Source organism: Lampetra planeri, chromosome 54, assembly GCF_965212315.1.
Source record: "Lampetra planeri chromosome 54, kcLamPlan1.2.h2, whole genome shotgun sequence".
Taxonomy (NCBI): Eukaryota; Metazoa; Chordata; class Hyperoartia; order Petromyzontiformes; family Petromyzontidae; genus Lampetra; species Lampetra planeri.
Window position 1 is genome coordinate 5,820,513 of NC_136160.1, and position 19,449 is coordinate 5,839,961.

General features: G+C 53.6%; 1 protein-coding gene across 1 annotated transcript in view; it reads right to left on the reverse strand.

Annotated features, from left to right (window-relative positions):
* Positions 1-17,087: 17,087 nt before the first annotated feature.
* Positions 17,088-19,449, reverse strand: part of NSUN2 (NOP2/Sun RNA methyltransferase 2) — a 30,333-nt gene continuing 27,971 nt past the window's right edge. The window contains exon 19 of the mRNA XM_078617788.1: positions 17,088-17,286. Within this exon, the coding sequence (XP_078473914.1) occupies positions 17,120-17,286 (167 nt within the window). The 3' untranslated portion in view covers positions 17,088-17,119. The remainder of the gene's footprint in view (positions 17,287-19,449) is intronic.

The window sequence follows — 19,449 nt, forward strand, 5'->3', positions numbered from 1 at the left end:
ACGTGGGTAGAAAACAAATCAAATCACGACGTTTCGGGCGCAACGCAAGCGTCCGTCATCAGGTCCGTCATCATCATCATCACCGTCATCAGGTGATGATGATGATGGACGCTTGTGTTGCGCCCGAAACGTCGTGATTTAGGTTATTTTCCACCCACGTGACTTTACCGACAGAACCAAAGAGTTATGGATATTCCTGCAGTCACGAAAGCTTCAAATGAAGATTGATTCCCTCGTTATTCGCGAGGCAATGCTCGTGACTAGCAAATGTTCGCGGATGGCGATGCTGTTGAATCACCTGAAAGAAATTCCGTAGGCGGAGTGTGACTTTTATATCTGGAGGCGGGGGGGGGTGCAGAGGATCGCTTTGTCCCTCACATTGAGAATAGCTGGTGCATGAAATTAATTATTTTTTCTTAATTGTAAACTACTGAAAATAAATTAATGAAGGTGTCCAATTGAGGGGGGGGGTTTCCGAAAGAACCAAAGGCTATGGATTCCTGCAGTCACGAAAGCCTCAAATCGAGATGGAGACTGCTCTGCTCGCACGGCGGCGGTCGTGATGATACGCGTTCACTGTACGGGGCAAATGAACGAATGAACGAGGAATGCGTCGCGTGATTAATTATCCAAAGCGCCGAGCTTCTTTCGCACCGTACGTAGACAATTATGATAATTAATCGGAGGTGCGGGCGTAGGGGGAGGGGATGGGGAGGGGACACACGCACGAAGATGTCCCAATATTGGATATCGCATCGGGAAGATTTCGTTATCCTCTTGTGAATTTTGTTTAAAAAAAAATGTGGAGAGCTCTTTTGTTATTTCGGTAAAGTCACGTAGAAAGAGAAAATAAGAAATTAAATAATAGCACGCGACGTTTCGATTGCAACACAAGCAATCATCATAATCAGGTACAAATGAAAGAGAAAACAACCCTAGCCAACTTAGAAATATAATGCGAGAAAACACAGAGAGTCGGCGAACAGGTTTGTTTGCTATTTCATTTGCACCTGATGATGATTGCTTGTGTTGCGATCGAAACGTCGTGTGCTATTATTTAATTTCTTATTTCCTCTTTCTACGTGACTTTTGCGAAATAACCAAAGAGTACATTTTTCGATTTAAAGCTTTCGTGACTGCAGGGATTCATCTTCTTGGTTATTTCGGTAAAGTCACGTAGAAGGGGGGGAAAAAAAAAAATGAAATTCTCACGACGTTTCGGCCACAACGCAAGCAGCCGTAGTCACGAAAGCTCCGAATCAAGTTGAAGGTGGAGAGCGCTCGAATATTTGCGTCAAGGCAGACACGTGTTGTGCTCGTTTGGTGACATTATTGAACGTTTTGAAAACAGAACGGTGATTCCAGCTCTGAATTGCATGGCGCGGTCTGTTCGTCGTTGCGTCGTTAGACTAAACGCCCATGAACGCGGTTCCCCGGAGGGGTTGATGTTAGTTGCGTCTCCTTATCGGGTTTTTTCTAACGTCAACAGATGTTTTAACTCAAAGGCAATGGACTCACTGGTTCCCGAGTCAATTTAAAAATGTACTTTCGCTTAATGGGGGAAAACAAAACCAATCACGGGAGGCTGTACGGCGAGGAGTGGTCGGTGATGAAAAATCATTCGGGCGATGCTCTCGCTGAGAACATCAGTTGAAAAATAAAATCTGGCAAACCCATCGACGCATTAACTCGGCTTTTAAACAACAACAAGAAATCCATCCACTACCGCCGACCCATAAGGGGATGATGGTGCGTGGGCCCGGGGGAAAACCCCACCGCGTGTGCCCCCCCCCCACCCAGGGGCCTTTAAACTAAACTGGAAGCATGACATCTGACACCGTCACGTCGAAGCGCGACCCCCCCAAAGCGCGGGGCCCAGGGCGGTCGCCCCCCACTCCCCCCCCCCCCCCCAAGAGGGCGAGGCCCGGGGCGGTCACCCCCACCCCCCAAAATGCGGGGCCCGGGGCGGTCGCCCCCCCCCGCCCCCCAATTCGCTGTGACCCTCGAGACCCCGCTGGGTGTGTGTGCGTAGAGACAGAGCCGCGTGCGTTCACGGCGCAGCCGAATCTTTCGTGACAATTTCCCCGGGTGAACGTTCCGGCCGACGCGGCAGTTCGACGATGAATCGACCCGCGCTCAGACGGATGAAGCCCCCCTTTGAAAGTGCGTTGACGAAAGATCGACTGCCTTGTGCCCGTCGCCGCCGTGTCACGAGCGGTCATCTATCCACCGCTGGATGGAGGCCTCCCTCCCCAAACCGTCGCCCGTCTCGCGACACCACGATCCGGGCGAGTTCCTGGATTTCAACGCTCCATCTCCGCCGGTGGACGTTATCCTAGGGATGTGTTCCCTCCGACGTTAAGTCTCGACGTGCCCTACTCACGGCCCACTGGACTCCCCTTGACAAGGCAATCAATACCATTGGAACCTCATTTGCCAGTAAAAAAATATGATAATTGGTTGTTTACCCTTCTATCTGACGCCTTTTGGCGTCATCTGGTCCAACCCATGTGAGACTAGGCTCTAAGGAGAGCTGTCTCGGGTGTGGACCAATCAACTTCAAGGACAGTGCATACATTATCAGAGTTATGTTTTTTGTTTGCATTATGACTGCAGGTATTGTGGTCTATGCAAAGATGACTCCTTGTAAAAAAGGTGTCAATTTTGTTGCCAGATAGAAGGGTAAAAAAACAATTATCAAGTCAATTAATGTGACGCTTGTAATATACAAGTCTGTCAAGACAAAAAAGTGTTTTCTATTTCACCAGGTGAGGCCCACTGAGCGACCTGGCCACAAATGATAGCTCAACAAAGTGGCTCATCATCATCACGTGGAGATGTGTAGTGAACAAATACTAGAAACGCGTTGATGGCAATTCTAAATGTGGAGGGGAAAAAAAACGGAGGACCCGGAGAAGAATCCACGCGACCACGGGAAGAGAGAGACACGCAAACTCCAAATATACAGCAGCAGGCATCGTCAGGGTCGGACTCGAACCCACGACCTCCTGTACACCAGGCCAGATAGTTAACATCTCCTAGCCACCGTGATGATGAGAGAGAGACACACACAAACTCCAAATATACAGCAGCAGGGTCAGGGTCGGGCTCGAACCGACGGCCTCCCGTACACCAGGCGAGGTAGTTAACATCTCCTAGCCACCGTGATGATGATGAGAGAGAGAGACACGCCAACTCCAAATATACAGCAGCAGGCGTCAGGGTCGGAATCGAACCCACGACCTCCTGCATACCAGGCGAGGTAGTTAACATCTCGTCACCGCGGCGCCCCCTAAATAAGGTAAGCAAAACGCTACTGTCGCCAATACAAGGGCCGTACGTTGAACTTCTTTCACACCGTACGTAGCCGGCCGTGGTAATCGGCGGTGCGGGGGAAAGACAACAAACTAGACACACGACAAGGAGTTCTAACACTAGCGAGTTGCCCTACCCTGGTAACCCTGGAGACGGAGTGCCTCATGGTTATTTACATCGAGTGATCTCTTAATGATTAATGTACCGCAGGACCCATCTTTTTTTTACACTTCTGCACCGCCTCTTGACCCCCCTCTCCCACCTCCCCCACCCTCTCATGCCCCCCCCCTCTTCGGAAGTTTCTAGACCAAAAGACACACCCCCACGCCCCCCCCCGCTTGAGATTTCAAAACAAAGGCGTTAGGACCAAACCATTTTCTCTTAACGAAGCGGCCCTTTGCATTTAAACAAACGAGGGTGCAGGTTTCCCTCGCTTGACGCGGAGTTGCCGATGTGTGTGTGTACGTGTGACTTCGCGCTGTTCATGCGGCCGGCCAATTAAACATCAAAAACGGTCGTTCACGGGCATCGCGGCGCGGGAGCTTTAACAGATGTGCACTTATGCGGCCGTCCGGAACGCTTTTGCCGTTCCGATGTTAGTGTAGTGACGACTTGACACACTTGTCTTCAGATGGTTTCTTTATTTGATGAAGCACGTTCACTCGAACAGGCGGAGACCCCCACTGCAACAGCCCCGAGTGTCCCGTTCATCTCCCTTTTATACGGTCCGAGGCCACGCCCCCATTCCCGAAACTTCTCGCTGGTTCTAGACGCTCGCTCCATCAGCAGACTCCACCGTCCTCTTCCGTCACCTGGGCACGCTCCTATTCTAGATAATTTTTGTAGCCACCAGTCCATTCATACTGCAGGTTGACTCCCCTGTCATTACCTCCCGTGGCCACTAGTCCATTCGCACTGCAAGCTGACTCCCCTGTCATTACCTCCCGTGGCCACTAGTCCATTAGCTCTGCAGGCTGACTCCCCTGTCATTACCTCCCGTGGCCAATAGCCCATTCGCACTGCAGGCTGACTCCCCTGCCATTACCTCCCGTGGCCACTAGTCCATTCACACTGCAGGCTGACTCCCCTGCCATTACCTCCCGTGGCCACTAGTCCATTCACACTGCAGGCTGACTCCCCTGCCATTACCTTCCGTGGCCACTAGTCCATTCACACTGCAGGCTGACTCCCCTGCCATTACCTTCCGTGGCCACTAGTCCATTCACACTGCAGGCTGACTCCCCTGCCATTACCTCCCGTGGCCACTAGTCCACTCACACTGCAGGTTGACTACCCTGTCATTACCTCTCATGGCCACTAGTCCACTCACACCGCAGGCTGACTCTACTGTCATTACATTATGAAGTCACTGGAGTTCTGCGCTTTTAAATAATCTAGATTGAAAAGTAATTTCTTTAGGAACTGATTTTTTTGTGTCTTAGTTTGTTGTCCTTCCTCTGCACCTCCGATTATTATCACTGTTGGTAACGTAGGGTGTGAAAGAAGTTCGACATACGTACATAACCTATTTATACCCAAAATTGGCTGTATTATGCGGTTTTAATATATTCATGCGGATATGCGCTCGGATGTGTGACAACATTGTGTGCTGTGTGTAATGTGTGCGCTATGAAGGGGCATTGCCCATGTGATGTGAAGAACGGTCATTGCCCAACACATTTGCAAATTTTATATTTTTCCCTTCGGGATGAACTCACCACACCCGGTCAATCCGAGCGGGAATCTACAAACCCCTTTCGCGAATCACAGATCGAGCGTGCGAGCGTGCGTGCGTAATTGCGAGCGACTGATAGACTAGAAAATAAACCAGCAGCAACGTATGAAGGCCCAACCGCGCGTCGGTGGGCCGCAGTCCTTGATGGGGGTGTATTGGGCCAATCACTCAATAGGGCAGCGCAAAGCAAATCAATTGTAATGGCAGCAAGCGCTTTGGTGCGATCGCGTGACACATTAATTAGGCGGCACTACGTCAGAGGGTTCTCCCTGCCCATCACGCAGCGTCACAGGCACACACAAACACACAAATACAAAGATCCCCCCTATAGCCTGTAACAGACTGTTGGGGCAAGTGCTGTTAGCGAGTAGCAGCACCTATGAAGGCCGGCACTGTGGCACACGAGGGGGTGGGTAGCCAGCACCACGCCCGAACGCCTTTGTCTCCCCCAGTGGCGATGTTTACTACACACCGCACCAGGTACTCATTTGAGGCTGAGTCGACCTAGGGGAGGCCCCAGCACCGGTTCAAGATAATCGTCACTTCTGGTGTTGGTGGCCGTGAGCGGGAATCGAACTCGGGTCGCCGAGTTCTTAGCGCAGCGCGCTAACAGGTATACATGTTGTTTATGCCATTTATTGTGAAAATTCCGTCACAGTTCCTATGATCACTCTTTCATTGCTTTCATGGCTTTATTTTGGTGATTTCGAAAAGTGTATTGGTTTAGCCATGTTCGTTTGTGTTAGTACAGAGTTAGACTGATGGCTTTAATCTAAGTTGTCTTGTGGTTGTTGTTGTTGTTTGACTTGCATCCCACTGGGATTTTTGCACACAGCGTTGGTGTACGGTGCTTTTTTCTGCAATATTTTGCTGTCTTTTCTTGGATTTTCTGTTTGCACTCAGTCACATATTCACTTTAAGATGTTTTTTGTTCATGTTTTTGTTTTTTGTTTGTTGCGGTTGCACCCGATTCAAGAGCCGAATGGCTCACAGGGCTATACCTAATAAATGAACTTGAACTTGAACCAACCGCTCCCCTATCGCAAGCACACGCACACACACAATAAGAATAATATAACTCGACACATCCATCAATGCCACTGCGGGCAGTTAAAAGGCGAAAATATAAATACAGGTAGGTCCTCGTTTAACGCGGTAGATACGTTCCTGAAAGGTGCCGCGCTAAGCGAAAACATTTACCCCCCCCTACAAATAAATGCGACGATAACGTTTGGCGAGATGCGATGTGAGCACGACGTCGCACGCACACGCAGTGAGTTGGTGGGCCGCCGCCGCCGCGTACCGTATCACCGCGCCGCTCAAGAAAGTAGTTCGTCATCATCGACCACCCAGAAACCGCGTTGGAACGGCGGTGCGCGTTGTTCCACGTTAGAACGGCGTTGTGCGAAAAAGTCAACGAAACTCTACTTTCTATTTGACAAGGTAAGGCCCGCTGAGCTATGTAGCGACCTGACCATCACAAGGTGACAAGCTCAACGGAGGTGGCTCATGAGCATCATCATCCTCGTGTGGACATTTACAGCGGCAGCCAAATAGTCTCAACGCGTGACGGTGATTCTCAATGTCGGAGGGGAAACCTGGGGGACCCGGAGACAAATCCACGCGACCACGGGAAGAGAGACACGCAAACTCCAAATATACAGCAGCAGCCGTCAGGGTCGGGATCGAACCCACGACCTCCCGTACACCAGGCGAGGTAGTTAACATCTCCTAGCCACCGTGATGATGATGAGAGAAAGACACGCAAACTCCAAATATACATAATCTTAGTTTTTTTCGGTAAAGTCACATAGGCAAAAAATAATACAATTAAAATTAATAAAAGTAATAATAAAAATAAAATAACATTTTTTATTGTTATTACTTTTATAAATTTTAATTTTATTATTTTTTACCTACGTGACTTTACCGAAAAAAACCTAAGAGTATGAATCCTTGCAGTCACGAAAGCTTCAAATCTAGAATCCAAATATACAGCAGCAGCAGGCATCAGGGTCCGGTTCGAACCCACGACCTTCCGTACACCAGGCGAGGTAGTCAACATCTCCTACCGCCACGCGTGAAGCGAGGCCACGCAGTCGACGCGACTCGTGGCGGTGACGTCGCTGCTCCGAGCAAAGGCGGCCTCTGATTCGTGTCGCGGCGCGCACGGCCAAACCACACGGGGGGGGGGGGGCCTGTCCCGTACGACTCCTTGCGAGCGCCGCCTTCATCACGACGCTTTCGCGCTGCCGCCGTCTTGACTCCCTTCGCAGCCCCTTGCCACGAAACGTTGACATTCAAAGTTAATTTATTAGGTGTAGCCCTGTGAGCCATTCGGCTCTTGAATCGGGCGCAACTGCAACAAACAAAAAACAAAAACATGAACAAGAAAACATCTTAGAGTGACTGTGTGACTAAGTGCAAACAGAAAATCCAAGAAAAGACAGCAAAATATTGCAGAAAAAGCACCGTACACCAACGCTGTGTGCAAATATCCCAGTGGGATGCAAGTCAAACAACAACAACAACAACCAGAAGACAACGTAGATTAAGGCCATCAGTCTAACTCTGTACTACAACAAACAGACATGGCCAAACCAAAAAACTTTTTTAAAATCACCAAAATAAAGCCATAAAAGCAATGAAACAGTGCAGGTCATAGGAACTGTGACCGAATTTTCACAATAAACGACGTCAACAACATGTACCACCAAACTCTGCAGCCATAGCTGGCTGCATGAGTCACTCCACAACAGCAGGAGCATCAGTCAGAGTGTCAACATTTTTCAATGCACCTTTAAGATCAGCGCACTAAATCAAAACACAGATCATACTTTGCATATTTTGCAGCGATCACGGCACGGCCCCTCGGTTCTAAAACGCCACTGCGCTCTCTGCCTTCCCGTCTCGTGATCGGACGGTCACGTTGAGCGGGGACCTTCGCCAATTTGTATCTTGATCCCGGGATTGCTGGGTCATTGTAATACTGGACGTTGTTGCGGGGGGAAGAGGGAGGGTTTCACTGTAAATGCGATTGCACGAAGGGTCGGGTCTGAAAATAATCTTGCCCGAGCCGACCGGCGCTGCAGGGAATTAATGAGTTGATGTTGAATTTCGATGTAAAGCTTTCGCGACTGCAGGGATTCATCTTCTTGGTTCTTTCGGTAAAGTCACGTACAAGGGAAATAATAAAAATAATAAAATAATAGTTTATTATGTTTCATTTTTATTATTTTATTACTTCCCTTCTACGTGACTTTACCGAAAGAACCAAGAAGATGAATCCCTGCAGTCACGAAAGCTTTAAATCGAAAGATCCCCCAGACGTCACAACGATTTGCAGGCCGCTCTTTGCCGGGGCACGGGATGGAGGGGGGTTGGTGGTCACGATTCAACTTTGTCAAATAAAAAAAAAATTCCACCGCTAATTAATTACCCAATGAGGATTACACTTGGCAACGTCGCCTCCCACCCACCACCCCCTTGAGTGGCAGGGTATATACCCACAGTGGTGGCGGTACATTCCTATGTTTCAACAATGAATAATTTGCGATAAATATTTAAAATCTGGCAAATTTGCATCGTGACGCGACCAACAACCCCACGGGGTCTTTGAACGGCCGCTGCAAACATTTAAAACGGCACGCATTCGTCGTAAATATTTACCGGGGCGGCCAAGGTGGGGGGTGGGCACGAACCGCGAACCTCTGTAACAAGCGGCAAACGGCCAGATACTTCAACAATTACAACAACAAAAGCCAACCAATTATAGCTCGCCAAAATATCATCTTAATGAGCAGATGCACATACATTATTTACGAACGGCGCCTGGAATTCTATATTGTTTCTCTCTCTCCGTGACTGTTAACTACTTCACGTGAAAACGTCAATTTGAAAATCAATTATGCAATGGCAAGCAGGTTTTTTTTTTATTCATGTACCGTCATTAATATGTAATGGTTACATAGAGGGGCGCCTTAAACATTAATCACCATATCAAGAGACGCGCGGTGGTTTTTCGCAAGCACACCACTCCAGGTCAGGCCACACCACCCCTACCACCACCAGCACACCATGGCGCCCCAGGCCACGCGATTCCACCCCACGCTACAGCAGGCCACCCCACACCACGCCAAGCCGTGCCGTGCCACCCCATTCCAAGACACACCACCCGCACACCATTCCACGCCACAGCACCCCACGCTATCTCATGCCACCCAATGCCACACCATGCCACCCTATGCCACACCATGCCATCCCATTGCATGCCACACCATGCCACCCCATTGCATGCCACACCACCCAATGCCACACCATGCCACCCAATGCCACCCCATGCCATCCCATTGCATGCCACACCATGCCACCCCATTGCATGCCACACCACCCTATGCCACACCATGCCACCCCATTGCATGCCACACCATGCCACCCCATTGCATGCCACACCATGCCACCCCATTGCATGCCACACCATGCCACCCCATTGCATGCCACACCATGCCACCCCATTGCATGCCACACCATGCCACCCCATTGCATGCCACACCACCCTATGCCACACCATGCCACCCCATTGCATGCCACGCCATGCCACCCCATTGCATGCCACACCACCCTATGCCACACCATGCCACTCCATTGCATGCCACACCATGCCACCCCATTGCATGCCACACCATGCCACTCCATTGCATGCCACACCATGCCACCCCATTGCATGCCACACCACCCTATGCCACACCATGCCACCCCATTGCATGCCACGCCATGCCACCCCATTGCATGCCACACCACCCTATGCCACACCATGCCACTCCATTGCATGCCACACCATGCCACCCCATTGCATGCCACACCATGCCACCCCATTGCATGCCACACCATGCCACCCCATTGCATGCCACACCACCCTATGCCACACCATGCCACCCCATTGCATGCCACGCCATGCCACCCCATTGCATGCCACACCACCCTATGCCACACCATGCCACTCCATTGCATGCCACACCATGCCACCCCATTGCATGCCACACCACCCTATGCCACACCATGCCACTCCATTTCATGCCACACCATGCCACCCCATTGCATGCCACACCACCCTATGCCACACCATGCCACCCCATTGCATGCCACACCATGCCACCCCATTGCATGCCACACCATGCCACCCCATTGCATGCCACACCATGCCACCCCATTGCATGCCACACCATGCCACCCCATTGCATGCCACACCATGCCACCCCATTGCATGCCACACCACCCTATGCCACACCATGCCACCCCATTGCATGCCACGCCATGCCACCCCATTGCATGCCACACCACCCTATGCCACACCATGCCACTCCATTGCATGCCACACCATGCCACCCCATTGCATGCCACACCATGCCACTCCATTGCATGCCACACCATGCCACCCCATTGCATGCCACACCACCCTATGCCACACCATGCCACCCCATTGCATGCCACGCCATGCCACCCCATTGCATGCCACACCACCCTATGCCACACCATGCCACTCCATTGCATGCCACACCATGCCACCCCATTGCATGCCACACCATGCCACCCCATTGCATGCCACACCATGCCACCCCATTGCATGCCACACCATGCCACCCCATTGCATGCCACACCACCCTATGCCACACCATGCCACCCCATTGCATGCCACGCCATGCCACCCCATTGCATGCCACACCACCCTATGCCACACCATGCCACTCCATTGCATGCCACACCATGCCACCCCATTGCATGCCACACCACCCTATGCCACACCATGCCACTCCATTGCATGCCACACCATGCCACCCCATTGCATGCCACACCATGCCACTCCATTGCATGCCACACCATGCCACTCCATTGCATGCCACACCATGCCACCCCATTGCATGCCACACCACCCTATGCCACACCATGCCACTCCATTGCATGCCACACCATGCCACCCCATTGCATGCCACACCACCCTATGCCACACCATGCCACCCCATTGCATGCCACACCATGCCACTCCATTTCATGCCACACCATGCCACTCCATTGCATGCCACACCACCCTATGCCACACCATGCCACCCCATTGCATGCCACACCACCCTATGCCACACCATGCCACCACACGCCACTGCGGGACAGCTTGGCCCACGTTTTGTGTAAATCGCGGGTTGTTAAAATCATTTCAACATGTTAATCCGAGAAACGAAGGGTCCTGCCGTGGTGTTGCGGCTAGCGCATCGGACTTCTTACGAGCCAGAGGTCGCCGGCTCGATTCCATCACCTCGGCGCGGCAGCTGAAACAATGGGGGATATTTAGGGGATCACGAAAGGGCAGGGGAGGGACGGGAAGGAGTGGAGGGGCGTGTGGTGCGAAGAGAATGGGCGATAGTAGAGAAGAGGTGAGCATTTAAGAGAGGAACAGAAGGAGGTTAAGGAGGTAAATTGGAGCTCAAAACACAAGACGATGAAAATTGCAAAATGCAGCAGTTGGGTGAAACCGATTTCGCGACAATCGTCGCATCGTGAAATGTGACACACTTCGAGTGACTGTGTAACGTGAGAAAGGCGCGGGAGGGTGGCAGGGAAGAGAGTTGATGGTTGCGTTGTTGCCCCGAGCGAAACAGCTGTCCATGTCTGGCGTCGATTTCACGTTGTTCTGTTATTTAAACCAAAAAAAAAAATTCATGTTTTATTCATTACGCTCGTTCACCCAGGAAAACACCGCCGATTCTCATAACTCTCCCCCAGATGGGGGGGGAGGGGATGTCATGCCAAATTTCCGTCACGAGTCGAAGAGTCCGCCGACATCTCTCGCAGGGCAGAGCAAAACAAGAACCCCTCTTCGCAAAAGAGAATGGCCCGCGGAAGTGGACATCAGAGCTACCACCCGAGTCCCCTTATTCTTCTTCTTGGGAGTGAGCCACTCTGCTCCACACACACAGCAGAGGGTAGTGCCGTCGCACCCGCCCTGCCACACGAGAGAGAGCGAGCGGGGTTCGTCGCACGACAAGTCAACCCCATTATTCCAAATCTCAAGAGCTGGAATTTAGCCAAAGTGTCGGTGCAGAACCAAAGTTATTCCGATGATTCAAACAAAGAAATCAAGTCATCAGTGGCCAGGCTGACAGCATCAACTCGCTGCACGTGTGGAGATGGAATCACTGCTCAGTCTTGGCGAGTCTGAGTCTTCTTCTTGGTTCTTTCGGTAAAGTCAGGTAGAAGGGAAATAATAAAATAATAAAAATAAAACATAATAAAATACAATTCTCACGACGTTTCGGCCACAACGCAAGCAGCCGTCCTCAGATGAAGAACAGGTCTGTCAGAAAGACAGCGCTGCTTGCGTTGTGGCCGAAACGTCGTGAGAATTGTATTTTGTTGTTTAATTTTTATTATTGTATTATTTCCCTTCTACGTGACTTTACCGAAAGAACCAAGATGAATCCCTGCAGTCACGACAGCTTTAAATCGAAAATTAAATCGAAATTTGAGTCTGAGTCTCTGTATCTATGGGTGTGTGAATATCTACGAGTGTACACTTGTCTATGGGTGTCTGTGTGCGAATCTACGAGTCTCTACGCGAGTCTATAGGTCTCTGTGCGAGTTATCGGAGACCAGGCCTTGACCATCACCTTTCTGTGCGAGTCTGTGGGTCTCTGTGTGAATCTACGAGTCTCTACGCGAGTCTATAGGTCTCTGTGCGAGTTATCGGAGACCAGGCCTTGACCATCACCTTTCTGTGCGAGTCTGTGGGTCTCTGTGCAGGCTTGTGGGTCTCTGTGTGAATCTACGAGTCTCTACGCGAGTCTATAGGTCTCTGTACGAGTTATCGGAGACCAGGCCTTGACCATCACCTTTCTGTGCGAGTCTGTGGGTCTCTGTGCAGGCTTGTGGGTCTCTGTGCGAGTCTGTGGGTCTCTGTGCAGGCTTGTGGGTCTCTGTGCGAGTCTGTGGGTCTCTGTGCAGGCTTGTGGGTCTCTGTGCGAGTCTGTGGGTCTCTATGCAGGCTTGTGGGTCTCTGTGCGAGTCTGTGGGTCTCTGTGCAGGCTTGTGGGTCTCTGTGCGAGTCTGTGGGTCTCTGTGCAGGCTTGTGGGTCTCTGTGCGAGTCTGTGGGTCTCTATGCAGGCTTGTGGGTCTCTGTGCGAGTCTGTGGGTCTCTGTGCAGGCTTGTGGGTCTCTGTGCGAGTCTGTGGGTCTCTGTGCCGGCTTGTGGGTCTCTGTGCGAGTCTGTGGGTCTCTGTGTGAGTCTGTGGGTCTCTGTGCGAGTCTGTGGGTCTCCGTGCGAGTCTGTGGGTCTCTGTGTGAGTCTGTGGGTCTCTGTGCGAGTCAGCGGTGTCCGGCCCGAGACCATCACCTCTCGCCGCACTTGAGGAACCCGGTTTCAATCACAGGCGGCTGGGCGGCCTGGATTCGAACCTAGGATCTCAACGGTTGCCGCTCTGACATCAGAGCGACACGGGGTCAACTCAAGTCAGTGGAGTCGTGAATTTATGGAGGGAAAAAATAAAATGTCCACACAGTGCCGAAGATGTTGATTGGCTGTGCTTTTGGTGTTAGAATAATTGCGGGTTGTTTACGAGGGAAGCTGACACGACGATGATGCATTTTTGTTGTTGACACGCGATGAGACTCGTCATGGGGGCGGGGGGGGAGAGGGGGGGGGAGAGGGGGGGCCCACTTACAAAATCAGAAATTGAAAACCGTTTTGAAAGCGGTGAACTCATCGGCAATAAATGCCAAACGGCGCCGTCGTTTTATTTTATTTCTTTCCACAACGACAGACTTGGCGTTAAATACAGCGACGCGCGCGCGCACACACGGAGAGACCAACGCGAAACAATTATAAAACCAATTAAAAAGCAACTCTTCATCCGCGGAGATGCGAAACTTTCAGAAATTCTGCACGAACGCAAGCGGCGCGCGCCGGCGTGAGCACGGCGTGACATCGCCACGGTCGACGCCAAAACGTAAAAACGCGTCGTCGTCATTTTGGATTTGCCGTCGAACCTATAACGTAAGTCCTCGCCTGGAGGGATATCGTAGGATCGCCAGTTCACCGGCATCGATTCAAGCGTGTCGTAAGTCGCCCCGGGGGTTTTGCTCGTCTCGGAAGGATGCTGCTGCAGCAGAAGGCCGCGTGGTGCCGCTCGCTGGGATGCGTAAAAAAACAAAATTTCTACGGAGAAATGGGACGCACGTAATGTTGAACTTCTTTCGCATCGTGTGTAGCCAACCGAGCTCATCGGCGGGACGCGTGATAGATAATTGATCCGCTTCTTTATTTTGTGTGCGGTGGGGTGGCGGGGGATAGTTAGGCTTTCGTTAAAATTAAAGATATCAATTTACAAGGGAGCGCCGCTCACTTTTGCAAAGCCTCGTCACACACACACACCACCGACGTAAAATCCAACCGTTGAGACTCCCGAGTCCACGGGGGGCGGGAAATTAAAACGTCGATTTTCCTCCCCGCCGACGACGACACGGCGATCGACGCTCGTCGCCGCGCGACGCCACGCCAGGAGTTCGGCACCAAACAAACCCTCGCCCGCGAGCCCCTCACCACCCAACGCCGCGGGCCAGAGGAGCAGCTTCGCCGGTCCGAGATTTTCATCAGCACGCAATTGGCCACTTGCGAATAACGAGCTTTGTAATTTTAAAAGAAAAAGGTGACATCGTTTGGTTGGGTGGTGGAGGGGTCGACGATAGGAATTTGGGCACAAACCAACGGGGGGGGGGGGGGGGGGGGGGCAGTGCCCCCCGCCGCCGGTCTATGAAAACTGCTGGGAACGCGCAAAAAAGAAAGCATTGCGCGAGCCAAAATGATCTTTTATACACAGAGCAGAGTGCTCCCCAGTCTCCCGTCCCAACATAAAGATCCCCAACCCCCTCCCACCCCCGTGTAGCCTTAACAAGATTGTCTGGGCAAGCGCTGTTAGCGAGTAGCACCTGTGAAGGCCGGGACAGTACAGGAGGGGGTGGGTGGCCAACACGACGCCCGGCCGCCTTTGTCTCCCCGGTGACGATGTTCACACACCGCACCAGGTACTCGTTTGAGGCCGAGTCGGCCTAGGGGAGGAGGTCCAGGACCGGTCCAGACAATCGTCACTCGTTTTGCCCGTGAGCGGGAATCGAACTCGGGTCGCCGGTTCGGTTGCGGAGCGCGCTAACCACTTCATCACCGCTCCCCACTATCACACACACGCAGACACAGCCCCTTTGTCAATCCACTGCTGGATAAGGGGTCTCTCCACGCCGCGTGGATTTTGCTCGACCGCAGCGCTCGCCACGCTGCGCGGGAACGTAGCGGTTACAGCTACGAGTGTTTCTGCGTGCCCTCTGCTGCTGCCGCTGCTGCTACTACTGCTGCTGCTACTGCTACTACTGCTGCTGCTACTGCTGCTACTGCTGCTGCCCCCTGCTGCTGCCGCTGTTGCCCTCTGCAACGTCGATCCTCGTGTTGCCGCGTAACAAACCGACCGCTCCCAACGCAGCGAGTTTATTCTCAACTGTGCGGGACAACGGGGCTGTGTCATCTCTCCCCGAGCTGGGAGTTGAACTCATGGCGGGGCTCACGGACATCTAACCTGGATAGGTGGCGGCAGCGTGTCAATCATTCCGTGGGTTTAGCCGCAAAGCTTCGCCCGGTATCACGACTCTTATTGAGGATGGCCGTGCCAGGTTTTTGCAGGAGGGGGTAATGATTGCAGCTGTCTGAGTGAGTGTGATCCCAAATGAGTAATTTTTTCTGTTACTTGGTAAATTGGACCACAACGCCGGCACACGACGGCCCACTCCTTTGCGAAATGACGTCACGGGATTTTCAATCATCCGCCGCGCAAGCGGACGGTTAACCACTCGCACCGCCGCGTCGAATAGGGTGGGGCGGCCGCTGGGTTCGAACCGCGGCCCTCCGCAACGAGCGTCCAAATGCACCAGCAGCACCAGCGGCACCGCCTGCCCCGTGACACATCGCAAAGCGCGACGACGCGCCGTTCCCATGCGTCTCGGAGGGGGGTTCGCGACGAAACTTCCGACGGACAGCCGCAGCGTCGGACGGCGTTACGGAATGCGCTCCCTCGCTCGCGCGATCTTACTTCCCTCGTTTTGGCGATGAAGAATACGTCCTCTCGCTCTCTCTCTCGCTCTCAGGCGTCGAGCCACGAGACGGAAAGAAAAAAAAAACATTTCCACTCCGCCAAATACATTAAATGCACGGAGGTAAATCAGTCGGGCGGCGCGATGGGTTTTAATAAAAGTAAACGGCAGCCCGTAACGAATCTCTGCGTGTCGCTGTAATGGGTCTCCGTGTAAGTGAGTGGCAATCCCTCGAATTAATAGGCACCTACGTAATCGTGCGCAGGCCTGCGTTAACCCACTGCTGGATGAATGCCTCCCCCCCCCCCAACAGCCCCCGCACCTCACCCCACACCTCCCATGCTGCGTCCGTCGTGGGGGGAAGGGCGGTCTTGTTCGACCGTACTTCACCACGCCGGTCAGAGCGCGCGGTTTTGGTTGGTGAAAGGCGTCGTGCCCTCGCATCGGTTCAGATATCGCTCGCCGCCGATGTCAGCCGCGCGACTGGGGATCGAACTCGGGTCCTGTGGGCGCGCTCACCACCGTGCCCCCGCTCCACTGGCACGCAAACCTACACGCGCTCGCTCACAGCCCCTTGCGTCAATCCACCGCCCACGCCCCACACCGTGCGGTGCCACACAGGGCGCTAGTCGACCGTACGTCACCACGCCGGTCAGCGGGGGGTGGTTGGTGAAGGCGCGGGAGCATAGAAGACCAATACAACGACGGCATTCGCCGCTCTACCCCCCCCCCAACCGGCACGCATATCGCCGCCTATAGCAACCGTTACGCAGGTGGGCGGGCGGTCGCGCATCCCGGCACCGGCCAGGCCCGAGGCTTCCACGCCAGCCTCCTCCGACACGAGCCAACGGGGGAAATCGATCGAGACGCAAAAAACCAAAAACGCCCCCCCCCCCCCTCTATCCCCCCCCCCCAGGGCGCTCCGCTTGCCGCGTACTCAACACCGGCTACGCCTGCTCCACCGTGGCCGCCCCGCTCTCGCCCGCTGCGTCACCGCCGCCGCTTCCCGCTTGAGTCGCGTCCGCCGCTAGCGTCGTCGCCGTCCTCCCAGCGCCGTCGCGCTCCGTCTCCGCGCGGCCGGTGCCCGTGTCGGAACGTTCCGAGGCTCCGGCGTCTGAAGGCACAAGAAGCGGGGGGGGGGAGGGTTCTGGTGACCACGTGCGCGATTGATTTCCCGCCGCGGCGAGTAAAAAACAAAAGTTTTACTTCCTGGATTCCCGACTTTGTCCGGATGATGTTCGCCGCGTTTTCAAACGAAGTGTCGCTAATTGTTCAATACGGTCGCGTGAGAAATTGTTCTTCAACTGACCGGTGAGCCGAAGCAACAAGAATAATATTAACAACTGGCGCGTGGAGACGCTTGGACACGCGACGGGATTTACAATGTTGGGCCGCGTCGGGTGGTGGAGGGATCTTGACGGCACAAATCATCCAGGCCCAGCAGATCGTTACGTGGCCCTCACGGCAAACGGCAATTGTGAATCGCACTGGCCGTGAAAACCTGCGTGCTAAGTTTGTTGTAGTTTTCTCTGGGTGGCCTGGTGCTGCAGGTCAATCATGATTCCCCGATGCCCCGCGTAAGTCTGGATCTGCCTTCCCCCAGCCATCCGTGCTGTAGACGCCCTGCCACTCGTCACGTCCAGACTAAATACATTTTTCTCCTCTGCATATGATGGACCGCCTTTCTCTTACCTACACAGATATATAGAGAGATGGCCGACAGCAAGACTTGGTTGCTGGAGCAGAGAGTGCGTGGAGCGGAGTGGAGCGAGATGAGAGGGGAGAAGCAGGAGAGTGCGTGGAGGGGGGTGGAGGGAGATGAGAGGGGAGAGGTAGGAGAGTGCGTAGAGGGGAGTGGAGGGAGATGAGAGGGGAGAGGTAGGAGAGTGCGTGGAGGGGAGTGGAGGGAGATGAGAGGTAGGAGAGTGCGTGGAGGGGAGTGGAGGGAGATGAGAGGTAGGAGAGTGGGTGGAGGGGAGTGGAGGGAGATGAGAGGTAGGAGAGTGCGTGGAGGGGAGTGGAGGGAGATGAGAGGTAGGAGAGTGGGTGGAGGGGAGTGGAGGGAGATGAGAGGTAGGAGAGTGCGTGGAGGGGAGTAGAGTGAGATGAAAGGGGAGAGGTAGGAGAGTGCGTGGAGGGAGATGAGAGGTAGGAGAGTGCGTGGAGGGGAGTGGAGGGAGATGAGAGGTAGGAGAGTGCGTGGAGGGGAGTGGAGGGAGATGAGAGGTAGGAGAGTGGGTGGAGGGGAGTGGAGGGAGATGAGAGGTAGGAGAGTGCGTGGAGGGGAGTGGAGGGAGATGAGAGGTAGGAGAGTGCGTGGAGGGGTGTGGAGGGAGATGAGAGGTAGGAGAGTGCGTGGAGGGGAGTGGAGGGAGATGAGAGGCAGGAGAGTGTGTGGAGGGGAGTGGAGGGAGATGAGAGGTAGGAGATTGCGTGGAGGGGAGTGGAGGGAGATGAGAGGTAGGAGAGTGGGTGGAGGGGAGTGGAGGGAGATGAGAGATAGGAGAGTGCGTGGAGGGGAGTGGAGGGAGATGAGAGGTAGGAGAGTGCGTGGAGGGGAGTAGAGTGAGATGAAAGGGGAGAGGTAGGAGAGTGCGTGGAGGGGAGTGGAGGGAGATGAGAGGTAGGAGAGTGCGTGGAGGGGAGTGGAGGGAGATGAGAGGGGAGAGGTAGGAGAGTGTGTGGAGGGGAGTGGAGGGAGATGAGAGGTAGGAGAGTGCGTGGAGGGGAGTGGAGGGAGATGAGAGGCAGGAGAGTGCGTGGAGGGGAGTGGAGGGAGATGAGAGGTAGGAGAGTGCGTGGAGGGGAGTGGAGGGAGATGAGAGGTAGGAGAGTGCGTGGAGGGGAGTGGAGGGAGATGAGAGGTAGGAGAGTGCGTGGAGGGGAGTGGAGGGAGATGAGAGGTAGGAGAGTGCGTGTAGGGGAGTGGAGGGAGATGAGAGGTAGGAGAGTGCGTGGAGGGGAGTGGAGGGAGATGAGAGGTAGGAGAGTGCGTGGAGGGGAGTGGAGGGAGATGAGAGGTAGGAGAGTGCGTGTAGGGGAGTGGAGGGAGATGAGAGGTAGGAGAGTGCGTGGAGGGGAGTGGAGGGAGATGAGAGGTAGGAGAGTGCGTGGAGGGGAGTGGAGGGAGATGAGAGGTAGGAGAGTGCGTGGAGGGGAGTGGAGGGAGATGAGAGGTAGGAGAGTGCGTGGAGGGGAGTGGAGGGAGATGAGAGGTAGGAGAGTGCGTGGAGGGGAGTGGAGGGAGATGAGAGGTAGGAGAGTGCGTGGAGGGGAG